The sequence below is a fragment of the Oncorhynchus mykiss genome, chromosome 8 (assembly GCF_013265735.2).
Source record: "Oncorhynchus mykiss isolate Arlee chromosome 8, USDA_OmykA_1.1, whole genome shotgun sequence".
In the NCBI taxonomy this organism is placed as follows: domain Eukaryota; kingdom Metazoa; phylum Chordata; class Actinopteri; order Salmoniformes; family Salmonidae; genus Oncorhynchus; species Oncorhynchus mykiss.
The window spans coordinates 25,796,625-25,810,312 of record NC_048572.1 but is presented as its reverse complement, the minus strand read 5'-3'; the positions used below and the strand labels follow the sequence as shown (position 1 = coordinate 25,810,312).

At 43.7% G+C, this 13,688-nt stretch overlaps 2 protein-coding genes and 1 pseudogene across 3 annotated transcripts; 2 read left to right on the top strand and 1 right to left on the bottom strand.

Annotated features, from left to right (window-relative positions):
• Positions 1–405: 405 nt before the first annotated feature.
• LOC110529695 (alpha-N-acetylgalactosaminidase) lies at positions 406–4,412 on the bottom strand. The gene is made up of 9 exons (XM_021612141.2): positions 4,257–4,412; positions 3,256–3,412; positions 2,939–3,079; positions 2,408–2,619; positions 2,207–2,301; positions 1,931–2,092; positions 1,589–1,786; positions 1,290–1,430; positions 406–1,170 (listed from the first exon to the last, which is right to left on the bottom strand). Exons 2-9 carry the CDS (start codon positions 3,408–3,410, stop codon positions 970–972), a joined length of 1,305 nt encoding a protein of 434 aa, XP_021467816.1. The 5' UTR covers positions 3,411–3,412; positions 4,257–4,412; the 3' UTR covers positions 406–969.
• A 330-nt stretch (positions 4,413–4,742) lies between these two features.
• Positions 4,743–8,993, top strand: LOC110529694. Of its 2 annotated transcripts, none has more exons than XM_021612140.2 (2): positions 4,743–4,863; positions 7,485–8,993. In XM_021612140.2, the coding sequence occupies exons 1-2, from the start codon at positions 4,845–4,847 to the stop codon at positions 8,834–8,836; spliced, it is 1,371 nt and encodes a 456-aa protein (XP_021467815.1). In that variant the 5' UTR covers positions 4,743–4,844; the 3' UTR covers positions 8,837–8,993. The 2 variants fall into 2 exon arrangements, with proteins under 2 accessions (XP_021467815.1, XP_036841069.1); XM_036985174.1 differs by lacking the exon at positions 4,743–4,863 and adding an exon at positions 4,880–5,152.
• A 925-nt stretch (positions 8,994–9,918) lies between these two features.
• On the top strand, positions 9,919–13,413 carry LOC110529218 (annotated as a pseudogene).
• The last annotated feature ends 275 nt before the right edge of the window (positions 13,414–13,688 follow it).

The window sequence follows — 13,688 nt, the reverse complement described above, 5'->3', positions numbered from 1 at the left end:
GCAGCAGAGTTCAATCGGACATCAGTCACATCACAATGACGGTTGCATAGAAATAGAATCTCATTCTAGTTCTATGTGCAGTTGGTCTGTGTCATCATCCACTGTCAGAGCTAGATGGAAGGATGACTAGTAGTAGTACTGTACACAACTTTAATGTGACCTTGTATTTCTGTGTCCTCTACAAACAAAACTGCCCAGTCACTGTCTTCGTACCGTCCAATTGTGTGTAGACCTTAATTATTACTACTACATGCAGGCCGTACTTGGCAGCTCTCTCCATTCCAATCTCTCTCTGTACTCGGCCGCTGAATTACAGTCCACAAGTAAAACAAGAAATGTAAAATAATCTAAAGAGTCTGGACTGCTTCAGTGAGTAGACTAAAGGAACAAAGAAAAGACAATACGCACTGGGAAAAAAAGTGTTTATTGGTTTTTGAACACTTAAGAAAATACAAAAATCATTCACAGCATCAATCATTTAAAATAAGCTATCTGATAATTTCCTGATATTCCTTGAAAACATTTCCCACCAGAGCCCTTAAATCCAGAACATTAAAAACTAGTGCAATGAAAATAGGAGTACCTTTTAAATTAAAACTTGCGAAAATAAAAAACTACAGTGCAGTGGCAGTGACCAGCATCATCATGGTTACTGTCGATTGCATAATCAGAACATTCCTGAGTAGAGTGATGTCATCTCAGGGAGACAACTGTCATCTTTGTGGAACAACATTAAAATAGCATTTGCTCTGTCCATTCAGGAAAGAACTACTTTGCTCCCTTCCTTGAGGTATTCATTGATGAGAATGTTCCCGGGATTACCCATACGTAAAATGTAAGCACGCATGACTAAATCGCTTTGGATTAAAAAGTCTGCTAAATGGCTTATATTATGTTGGATTAGTGAAAAAGTAGAGCTGGGAGAAAACAGGTATCATCTTAAGGAGACATCAAAGACAAAGGGGAAGGTTACAGTACAATGGGTGAGATACCGTTGGCGTGGCGATGGAAGGCGGGTCCCCTGAGCTTTCCCCCGATGTGGGTGTTCTCGTCCTGGTCAGCAGGGGCTGAGATATACCACATGACCACACCCGAGGGGTTGATGGACACAACAAAGTTTGTGGAGTCCTTCAGTGTGGGCATTTCCCGCTCCGCAAACACATCATAGATCTGGAGAAAGGAAGGTGAGAGAGTACGGGACATGAAGGGAAAAAGGATGGCATGGCATGAAATGGCATGATTGAGGCAACGCCAGCAATATGACTTAGAGAAACCGGGACCAGACTGACCTTGTAGCTGCCAGTGGTGTAGTTGAGTTGTCCCAGGGAGGCCTGGTAGCGGTAAGGCATGTCAGTACGACGACTGAAGAACACTAGAGCACTGGCCTTATCAGACAGAGGGCGCCAGAACACCTCAATACCGCTCTTCTCCTGAGAATCAGACAGGAAGCAAGGTACAGAGAGAGAGAGAAAAAAAGATTGAAGGAGGAGAGAATAATAAGATTGAGGACATTTAGATTCAGCTCAACAACACAACTCAGGAGGAATATTTGACCATGATAAGACTATAAGATATATGTGGGTCTTACCTTGATCAGGCGTCTACCCTGGACGCCCATGGGGTCCTGGTTGATGCCGATGGCCACCTTGTTCTGCAGGATGGTGCGTGCCCCGCTACTAATGGTCCTCAGGTCGTTGGACATGAAGAGAGGAGCAGCCATGATGGCCCACAGAGCCATCTGAGACCGAGACTGATCCATGCTCAGCCCGAAGTCCCCGACCACCAGCTAGAATACACACACAGTCAGTTCAGCCAGAAGCTAAAACATACTCGGTAATCTCCTCAATCTGAATATGCACGACAAATTGGTTAATTCATTGAATAGCAACATTTCCTCTACAGTGAAATGGAGAGTTTGACAAAGACAGACCATGTCAGGGTCATTCCACCGGCCGGGTCCAGCTGCAGGCTGCAGGACGTCTTGGTTGTTGAAGAACCAATCAGCAATGCTCAGCACACTATTCCACGAGTCCTCTATGTCACCATAGTTACGCCACAGGTTACAGATCTCTCCCAGTTGGGTGTAGTTCACCTGAGAAACAAATGTAGAAGAGGTCAACTTAGAAAATGTTTAAATATGATCTGTATATAAACTGGATTGACTTATTACAAAAATATTGAATTATTTAAATTAAATTTGATTAACCTTGGGTGGGAGTCCACCCTGGTAGGCTGGCCAACTGCATGAGTAGCCAATGGGGCGTCCGGTAGCGTTCAGAGCCTTTGACATGGCAGGGTAGCCTATAAGAAAGAACTGTGTCAAGCAAGCAACTGAGGGTTGAGTAAACCACTTATCTCCCATTTCAACCTTCAGTATGTCCACCCACAACTCTCCTCCCTTCCTCACCCTGCTCCTGCTCCGTAGCGTTGGAGTAGCAGCCGTCAAACTTCAGCATGTCCACTTTCCAGTCAGCGAAAGTCTGAGCGTCTATAGTGATCTTGTCCAGGGGGGTCCCAGGGTACCCTCCACATGTGAGTGTGCCCATGTCCCCATAGATACCCAGCTTCAGCCCCCGGTCATGGATGTAGCTCGCCAGGTTGGGGATCCCACTTGGGAACCTGAGAGAGGAGATTATAGATACACAGGTTAGACATGTTACACATATTCATACAGACAATAGTTTAAGCACAATAAAAGCCAATATACCCCACCTAAGAGAATGGGCTATATGAGTATCATATGACTGACAAGTCAGTGACCTCAATATATTGGTACAATACATGTCAATGACCTCAACATAGATATATTCCACCTGACAGTAGACAATATGGCAATACATAGATAAGATACATGAGATACAAGTAAAATAAAGTTGTAAACATTAACAGTGCTTGTGAGAACAACAAAACGTGTGCGTTTCTCCGTTCAGTAGCCTACCGCTTAGGGTCAGCCTGCAGGCGTCCATTACTGTCTCTGTCCTTGGAGGCCCAGCAATCGTCTATGTTGACGTAGACATATCCCAGCTCCCTCCAGCCATCCTCGGCCAGCCTGTCTGCCATGTCCCGGAACAGAACCTCACTGATGGAGGACGAAGCAGAGGGAGAAAGGAAAATGTCAGGAGTTCCTATGGCCTATATTATTTTTTTTAAGTGTCAATGTTGGCTCAGAAATCTCTTCCTCACCTTGTCTCCTTTCCTTGTTATGAAAGGCATTCCCAAGAATGGGAAGAGTTCAGAATCATATTTTTGTCTTACCTGATGCAGTTCTTGGGGTCGTTCTGACAGTCGATGTCACAGCGGAAGCGTTCCCATGCCAACCAGCCCATAGGAGGGGTCCTCATCAGACCATTGTCCAGGGCCAGGGTGGCCACAAAGAGCGCCAGCACACACAATGCTACTGCAAATCGCATTCCTGAAAGAGACGTTTGTTACAGGACAAAGTCACTAAAACTGGGATGTAGCATCCAGATTTGCCCAAACACAAGGAATGCAGGTAAATGGCTTTAATTTGAAAGTATCTGCTTCTGTACAGGCATAATGAACATGACCCTGGTGGACATTCTACATAACTGAATAGAGTCAATGTGCAGTGTGTATTGATACACCTGAGAGTCACATGACTGACTGGGTGTGCCAACTGCCAACTGAGGTAGGAGAGGAGGAGGGGTGGGAAAACAAAGAAGGCGTGACAACACTAACCTGTTTAACCATTTACCATTATAAGACAAACACTACACATTAATAATACCTGAGCTGTACAAGTCACCTGACCATAACTGAACTCAAGGAATGGTTAGCTTGTGCATATGCACAGTGCATACATTGAAACACAAGCAAATACCAGGATACGAAATAAACCAGGATACAAAATAAAACTTAATGACACAATATGGCCCAGAGCTAGGCAGAAACGACAGATACATTATAGTAATACACTGATAATCTGACCATTAGCCTACAAGAGAAAATGTTAGTTGGTTTTACGTATTGATATAGATTTCAAGTAACGTACAGTAAGTATATAGTCCTTGGATAGGGAACAGCGACTTGAATTGCTACTGTCGCTACGCATCACTTAGCAGAACACCGCAAGAGTGATACATTTTAACAATTGACTGGTTCTTCAAAGGGAGTCTAGTAACTTTAGCCTGATACAGATACTATACAACTTTAGATGCAAATATATTTAACAATAATCGACTTTCAATTAGCACAAATCCTGTATCAAAATATGCAAGAAAGAATTCAATACTCACTGGGTTATTTTTATTTTTTTTTACAGCTTGCAAAGCAGCGTTCGGTTAGTGCCTCAAGGGTGTCGCCTATGCTCTGCTTTGAAAATAATACAAACCACATCTGATCACACATTTGAGGAAGCGGTTATCACATGATCCAGCGCGTTGTTGTCAGCTGACAAAAGAGGGCGGTGACAGGGTGAGAAGGAAAGGAAGCAATTACGGTTAGGAAGGAACCTAAACCCTGTTAGAATAATATTCAAATAAATGCATCCTTCCCTCCTTTCCTTGAAGTACAGATGTGACACGTGACATACTCACTGCTCCACACAAAATCTTGAGAAATTAATTTTGAAAAACATAACCGCGACCTACTTGCATTGCAAGTTCTAGGATGTTAAGGGAGTCTAAGAATGAGTAGTAATAAAACAAATGTGTCAACTTGTCATACATTAATAACAAGAATGACAGTAATATATATATATATATTTATTATTGTTATTATTTTTTGAATGGGTTAGTTGCTGGAAAAACTGCAGTGCTTGTCACATGTCATGAGAATCCTAGAGGTGGAGCTAAAGACAGGAAGTCAGTGATCCACTTGCTGTTATGGCAGGAACAGACCAGGGTAAGGTACTCGTCTGTAGTAGTTTAACACTCAAAGTAACTTTGATTTGTAATTTTACTCTGTATGTTTTCTGTCTCTGTGTACCTGTTAGCACATATTCTATCCAGTAGGTTTAGTAAGAACCTGCTTTTTTAATAAAACCTAGGTAGCTTGCAGGCATGACAGAGTTGAGTTAAGAGCAATAAACTCTGAGTAGAAACACCATTGAATATTGCAGACAACTTTGTGCGTCATAACGTTACAATATGGACAGAAATGGTCTGTTGAGTTTAGTTTGTTGACTTTTCAGGTAAGTCAGTCACTCTTTCAGGTTTGAATTTCAGTGTGTTAAGAGATCGGGTGCAGTGTGGTTTCAGTTTCCGTATACCGTGACAGAGTGACTAGTCTTGACAAGGAAGGAATAGTGTATTACTATTACTTATTACTTTCCCACACGTCACTGCATTCCATAGTGATACAATATCTATTCACATTATAGCTGTAACATCTGCTAACCATGTGTATGTGACCAAAAAAATGTTTTTTTATTTTTATTTTTATTTTTTTTACATTTTTTTATTTTTTAATTAATTTCGAATCAATACATAAAGCACATGAGGGAACACAAGCATACATAGATTACAAACAATAGACAATCGAGCTAGGGGGTACAATATCACATTACAATTACACAAGGACCTTAAGGGACATGCATATACTTACAATTCTAACAGCTTTTTTGTTAGTAGAGCATTTAACTGTCTTAAAATACAGTTCAATTTATTTTTGTAGGGTACGAAAATGTGGTTTTCTGTTTGTAAATTTACATTTGTGTATGTGAAATTTGGCCAAAAGAATAATGAAATTAATTACATAAAAATTATTCCGCTTATTTCTATTGTATGTAAAGAATCCAAACAGTACATCTCTCCACAATAGTGTCAAATCTTCATAAATATGTTCAATTATAAACCTACTGATGTCTTGCCACAGTTTTCTTACATGCATACAATGCCAAAAAAGATACAACTTTTTCTGGGTGGTCATTACAAAAGGAGCAATTTGAGTTTATGTTTTCCTTAAACTTCTTCATATAGTGGTTGGCAGGATAATATTTATGAATCATTTTAAAGGAAACTTCCTTAATTTTGTTAACAAGTATGTGTGTGGCAACATCCAAACTTTTTTCCAACAGATATTATCAATAAATCCATTCCAATAAGGCATGACATAAGGTATAGAGATACAACATCCTGCTGAAACAAGGTTCGTATCGCTCTGTTGTTGAATGGACCAAAAGAGAAACAAATCTGTCCTACTGATGAGTCAACAGAAGGTAGGCTCTGAGGGTCAGGTCTTGACACGTTCCTGAATAACATAGCAACACCTGAGGGAATGGCATCTAAAACAATTGCAAAATCTTTAGGTGTTACAGGGACCTTGTAAAGTGATAAGAATTCTTTATAACTGAGTAAAAGACCCTCTGCATTTACCAGTTGGCTCACCAATAGGATATTATTTCGGAACCAATATTCTAAAAACAGAGAGGTATTTTTATACAATATATCCCGATTATTCCATATATAATATCTGTGTGGAGAAACATTGTGTTTATAAATTAAGGACCATGACAAGAAAACCTGCCGATGAAAAGCAGAAAGTTTCACTGGAATTTTGTCAATATTATAATTGCAAAACAATCTGAAGTTAAGGCCACCAAAAGTAGAGAAGACACGATGAGGAATAAAATTCCAGATAGAAGTGGGTCTTCTTAGGAATTGTTTTATCCAATTGATCTTAAAAGTATTATTTAAAGTAGTAAAATCCAGAAAATTCAGTCCTCCATTCTCATAAGTGTTCATTACAACAGTTTTCCTAATGTAATGGGTACGGTTTCTCCAAAGAAAGTTGAAAAGCATCTGGTCTATCTCCTTGCTTATTTTACGGTCAAGATATAAAGATAGCGCACCATATGTTAGTCTAGAGATACCTTCAGCCTTGGTTATTAGGACTCTACCTTTTAAAGATAGGTCCCTCTGTAGCCATTGATTTAGTTTCTTCTGGGTTTTTTTAATAAGAGGGTTAAAATTTAGAAAGCCTCTAGGCTTCTGATCCTTTGTAATGGTTATGCCTAAATATGTAAGTTATTCTTTTACTGGAATACCATAATATGAAGGTGTCACACAATCTTTGACAGCCATGAGTTCACATTTCTTAATGTTAAGATATAGACCAGACGCTTTGGAAAAGGATTGTATCACATTGATCTTTCAGAAAAAGTGTAGTATCGTCAGCCAGCTGGCTTATAATAATTTCTTTACCAGCTATGGAGATACCTTGTACAGGACTATTATTTAAAGAATTTGCAAGAAGTTGGGTGATTAATAAAAACAGGTACGGAGAGATAGGACAACCTTGCCTAATTGCTCTCTTTAACTCAAATCTAGGTGATTGAGCTTTTTCAGCTCAGTGACAGTGCGTTCTCGTGTTGGTTATTCTACTCTTGTCCTTCACTGACACCTGGTGGACAATATGAGTGGTCTCAGTCTAGACTCTAGGTCTATTCAAAGTGGGTGTAGCTCTTCCAGAACTGTTCATACTCACAGTGGTAAAGTAGAGAATCATATTCTGTCTCTCCCTAGGTGTGGTTGGAATGGTGGAGGTGGTCCTGAGGAGCGTAGCGGCTGGGTTCGCCATCGGAGACACGGCTCTGGCTGCAGCCGAACCCTACTTGACCACTACTGGACCACTTATGATCACCGCTGCCCGAGCAGCAGGGGAGGTTGGCGTGGCGGGGGTGGGAGCGGTAGCCACGTGCCTGGTGTTCACTACGGCGTTGGTATCCATGGGAACCGGACTTCTCCTCGCCTCCATGGTGATGCGACTGATGGGGAGGGAAGGAGGAGGTGGAGCTACAGCAAAGGCGGCGGAGATTGCTGGAGGGGTCACCATCACGGTGGGAGCCGTGGTAACTGGAACACTTGTGGGCGCACTCCCCGTGTGGGGCCACTTCCTGGTCCAGTGCGTCATGGTCCTGCTAGTGTACCCATACACTTACGTGAATGAGATGACCGCGGTCCTCTCTGTTTTTTTCTCTACTCTCTACCTCAGTGTGGCGATGGGCCGTTTGGGCGTCATCACAGGACTATTTACTATGGCCATTGCTATCTCGTCCCTCTGTGTCCTACTGAAGGCCCTATCAGAGAGAAGAATACAGCAGAGAGCTGAAGGAAACAGCAAATGGTCAGAGAGATTACTGCTATACTCAGTTGTTGTGGCAATAGTAGGTTTCCCTATGGGTACGGGGGATACAGGTGGGACAGGGTCAGAGGTGACTGTGATGCTGGGGTCAGTGCTGTGGGTGGGGACCCTGGCTGCAGGACTGCTAGGAGCTGCTCTGGGAACAGTGGCTGTGGTGAGTTTGGGACCAGAGGGGGCAGCGAGGGTGGCGGTGGGGGCGGCAGTGGCATCCTCTTGTACCCTGAGACTCATTCTACCAGTATGCGCTTTGCTGGGGTCGGGGGGCAGCATAGGGGGTCTGTTAGGGGGAGCCACGGCTGCAGGGGTGTCACTGGGGGCCGCGAGTGTTGCTGCTGGATCGGAATTTAGAACCAGAGCGACGACACTAGTAGTTCTAGGCTCTGTAGCAGTAGGTGCGGTGCTAGGCTTCTGGGGTCTAGCACTGGGAACTGTCATTCTGGGACCAGCAGAAATTATAACAGTGACCTTTGTTGCAGTGGGGGCCTTTATACTGGGTGCACCAAAGAGTCCGTTCCACACTCAGATTAAACTGAGGGGTGAGGTCCTCACAGGGACCCGCCTGATAGGAGGAATCGGCATGGAAACAGTAACCGCGGCTGCTGCACCCCTCGGAGCGGGGGCACTGGGAACAGCAGCGCTAGGAACTGCTGCACTGGGAAGACTGGGGACAGTAGGGGTACTGGTGGCAGCGGTAGTGGCCCTGGGAAAAACGACATGTGGATTGGGAGCCTGAGACAGGGGCTTCCAGCAGCAGACTGTGTTATCTCTGCTAATTCTCTCTCTGTGTGTGTGTGCACGTATTTGTACGTTACTGAGACTTTACAGAATACATTGACATTATTTGCTGACAATGGCAGGTTAATGACCTAACAAATCCCAATAAACTTGAAGTATAAATCAAGGTGTGTATCATTTGTCTTGATTATGAGGATGGTCATTAGGAGGCTGCAGGACTGGGTTTTGGGTTTAATTATGGATGTATGAGAACTACCACCCTCTCCCTTCTTCCTTATTCTCTCCATTCCCTGCTCCATCCCTTCCCCAAGACACAGATGATTCAGGAGAATGTTCAGCAGCAGTCACGTCGGGCATGGGGCAGGTCATACGCCTGGCTGCTGCGTGTGCCTGCCAAGCGTCATGCGTATCACCTTTGGGCTGAGTCCCTCGAATGGCTCTGCCAGGTCTTCTGACGGCAGCAACAGCAGTGGTGGAAAAAGTACCCAACTGTCATACTTGAGTAAAAGTAATACAGTAAAATTCTACTTGAGTAAAAGTATTTGATTTAAAATATACCTAAGTATCAAAAGTAAATGTAATTGCTGAAATATACTTAAGTATCAAAAGTACATTTAAATTTAAAATTCCTTATATTAAGCAAACCAGACGGCACAATTCTTATCATTTTTAAAAAAAAATTACGACTAGCCAGGGGCAGACTCAAATATTCAGACAACTTACAAACGAAGCATGTGTGTTTAGTGAGTCCGCCAGATCAGAGGCAGTAGGGATGACCAGGGATGTTCTCTTGATAAGTGTGTGAATTGGACCATTTTCCTGTCCTGCTAAGCATTCAAAATGTAACGAGTACATTTGGGTGTCAGGGAAAATGTATGGAGTAAAAAGTACAATATTTTCTTTAGGAATGTAGTGAAGTAAAAGTAGTCAAATGTAAATAGTAAAGTACAGATTCCAAAAAAAAACTACGTAACTAGTACTTTAAAGTATTTTTACTTAACTACTTTACACCACTGAGCAACAGGAAACTCTTTTCAGTGCTGGTGGTGTTTTCCTCACTTCTCAACTGCCGACCTCGTCATGTGTGCGACGGACAAACTTGCAATGGTCGTGGTAGTTGGCCTTGCGGGGGATATTGTACTCTACACGCTGTGCAAGCTCCCTGCGGCATCTGTTGCTTGCGCTAAGGTACCATACATAGTCCTGCTGATGATAGCCGTGCACGTGCTGTGCTATCTGGGGCTGAACTACCAGACCCTGGTTCCTTTCACTGACCCTGGTCCATCTCCTGCTGCTCACAGCCCTGTCCTGTGGGAACCACACACTGGTGCTGGGGGTCATCATCGCACAGAGGCACCAGGACAGCCTGCAGGGAACCGTGCTGCTCAGACAGGTAAAGGAGAGGTGGACGTGGGTAGAGATTGGGAGGTGTGGGCAGAATGGGAGGTGGGTGCTTGTGTAAGTGAAACACTGGCCGGTAAGAGAGTGCATGATACAGGTGAGAAGACCTGAAACATCACACAACACTCTAAACTCAGCTAATCAGTTGCCTTTGTGTATCAGGTTAGGCAAGCCAGCTTTGCAGGGATCTGTGGGACACAGAGCTGAGGCTATTTTTTGAAGATTGTTGTTGAAGCAGAGCTTGTTGTCAAGGAAGTGAGTTTGTGTTTATACAGGACCTACCACCCCCACCTACCGTCAACCAATCATGTCAATGCAGAGCGATAGGGAACCCTCCGCATTGTTACATCATTTGGGCGGCACATGGTGATGCGGTACTGAGCTCAATTTGGCCTCTGCATGCCTCCAGAGGCTTCGCAATTGCGTCACAACATCCATACAGCGCCTCCGACCACATTTTCGGGTCAAGCATATATTGGTTTTGAGCATCACAATGCTCCCACAGCACCCCTCAAAACCTGTCAGTCACGACTTCCTTTTCAGCAGCATGTTGATATGTTCATGCTATCTACCCCTCTCCCCCAGCTCCTGGTTAACTGGGTGTTGTACCTGTGTGCAGTCACCGTCTCCCCCTCACCTATGGAAAGAAATCGCAGCAGCCCCACCCCCAAACTACTTCCCGCAGCTATGTACCCAGCAGGTGTGTGTGTGTGGCCTGATGCCCCACTGACCTTTTACCACTTTACAGGTGTGCTGTCACCTATAACTGTTAGTAATGTGCTGAAACACTCAGTGCTGCTTGAATTACAGTCTGAAGTCACTGCAGCTGATGAGACAATTATCGTGCCCTCCATCCTCTATCCTCTCCTACGCTTGTCCCTGACTGCTACTATTTGTGGAGCAAACAGTATGGGCCCTATAGAGAGAGAGCATTCCCAGAGTACCAAAGGGGCAGTGGAGGCTTCTGAGAGATGAGTGCAGCCAGTTTATCAGAACACATCTATTAAGCTATTTTGTTTTCTCTGACCCCCCCCCCCCCCCCCCTTCTCTCTCTCTGTCTCTGTCTCTCTTGCAGTATCCTGTTTGGTGATTTAGTGGGTTTTAACCAGCTTTCCTCAGCGTGTATGTCTTGCTTTGTCTCTCCATGGCGTTGTTTCAAGTCAGTTCAAGGGGCTTTATTGGCATGTGAAACATATGTTATCATTGCCAAAGCAAGTGAAGTCTTCTTGTGTTGTTCTCTCCCTCTCCTCATCTCTCACGACAATGTCATGTTATGAGACTTTCACACTCATCCGACTTCCTTGTGCTGTTTTTAAAATACACTGTTTATTTCTCTCACAAACACACACAGCTCATGACATACATTCATATCATGTCTGTCGTTGATTCTCTCCTCTCTCCACCCTCCCCCTCCATGCAGCAACACCACCAGTTGTGTATCAAGATCCTGGGAGACTGTTACTACTGTATCTGTGGCCTGCCTGGTTACCGTGACGACCACGCCGTTTGCGCCATCATAATGGGCCTGGCCATGGTGGAGGCCGTCTCGTAAGTTAGGGGAAGGATGAGAGTGCATGCGTGCACGTGTTCTCCCTGCGTGTCCACATCTCCCAGAGGACTATGGAGAGTTTGACCTAGAGCTGGGAAACTGAGGGGAGAGGTGTAAGTACCTGCTGGAGAAAGGCATAGACACCTAACTGTTACTGGTCCCCAAGGAAACCACCCAGGTCAACAGACTCAACGGGGTGGTGAGAGATGACCTCTTTCTGTCTAGCATGGTTCTGTAAATGAAATGTTTTATATTCCTCTCCCTCTATCTCCCCCCTCGTTTTTCAGAATGGAAATTCTCCCCAGTTGATTAACACCACAGACCAATGGGAGCATTGGCTCAGTCCGGGCCACGCCAATAGAGTGCAAACAGGAAGACACACAGGTACACCTAACATGTAGCCCTTTCCTGCAGTCAAATTACCTAGTGACCTCATGGGTGGAATGTTATTCATATTTTTCATAATTTTATAATAAACATTATTTTTAAAAACCTGCCGAAAATCCGGTGTTTCTATGTCAAATGGTTTTGTTATATTTCAGTCTTCTGTGATGTACATAACTCAAAATGTAATACATTTCAACATTTTTAATCCCACAACCATGTGTGTGAGGTGTATACTTCTGTTTCAAAGTAGATTTGTTTAAATCTACCAAGAAACACTGTGTGACCCTGATTTTTCAATTTTTCAGTTTAAGATTTCCTTTATATTTGACTAAAGTGTGTGAATTTCACTGTGAGCCTATTTATGACCTTTGACCTGTGACAAGCCCTCAGCGTTAGATAAACAAGAAGACGGAAGCCAGGGAGTGTGAACAGGAGCTGAATAGACTACCTAACCTGGAGCTGCTGGAGAGAGAACGAAGAGACGTAAGTGAGGAGGAGAAGGGGAAAGAGTGGATAGAATAGGGAGTTGCTCCGAGAACCCCAAACACCACAGCTACATGGCGGTGCTGTCACTCGTGGCGACCACCATATACTGGTGCGGGGTCAGCCAGCTGGTCAAGCTGGGGCTCATGCTGCTGGTCGTTGTGACAACGGGTGTCGTCAACATCTACAGCTGGAGGGACATCTACGAACTATATGACTTCATACGATTTACCAGCTACAGGTGAGGAACAATAACCCCTCAAGTGGTGCTAAAAACATGTACTGAAATGGTAGGTAGGTAAAGTGTAAAGCCGTGGATACTCAATATGTTCCCTCTCGCTCTCCCCCCTCTTCTCTCTGTCCTCAGGACATCTGTAGTCCCTTCCAAGTACCTGATGACAGTGATAGTCATTATCATGAGGATAAGCTTCTACTACTTTCCCAGACATGTGAGTCACCTCCTCCTGACCATCCTCACAATCACACCTCAGAACCAGATTGAGTCAGACCTCAATGAGCCTCAGCCTGTAACTCGCAAATGATAATAATTATCTTCTTTCTGATTCCCCCAACAACAATAGTCTGTAGGAGCTTTCTCCACACGTTCCGCTTCCTCACCTCTCTCTTTCTCACACACATACACCTAGGTGGAGAGGCAGTCAAATAAGCTGTTCCTGTGAAAGATTGAGGTGCATGACTAGAAGGTTAGGGTGTTTGAGATAAAGCACTGGTCACCAACATGCTGCCTGAACTAGAGGTCGACCGATTATGATTTTTCAACGCCGATACCGATTATTGGAGTACCAAAAAAGCCAATACCGATTAATCGGCCGCTTTTATTTATTTATTTATTTATTTGTAATAATGACAATTACAAAAATACTGAATGAACACTTATTTTAACTTAATATAATACATCAATAAAATCTATTTAGCCTCAAGTAAATAATGAAACATGTTCAATTTGGTTTAAATAATGCAAAAACAAAGTGTTGGAGAAGAAAGTAAAAGTGCAATATGTGCTATGTAA

What these genes read in the sequence shown, in the direction of transcription:
- LOC110529695 (XM_021612141.2), bottom strand. Translation starts at nt 3,410, where the DNA reads ATGCGATTTGCAGTAGCATTGTGTGTGCTGGCGCTCTTTGTGGCCACC. An exon ending in CTGCAGGCTGACCCTAAGCG is followed by an intron (nt 2,620 to 2,938) that starts GTAGGCTACTGA and finishes CTCCTCTCTCAG; the next exon opens with GTTCCCAAGTGGGATCCCCA. An exon ending in AGGGTAGACGCCTGATCAAG is followed by an intron (nt 1,431 to 1,588) that starts GTAAGACCCACA and finishes TCTGATTCTCAG; the next exon opens with GAGAAGAGCGGTATTGAGGT.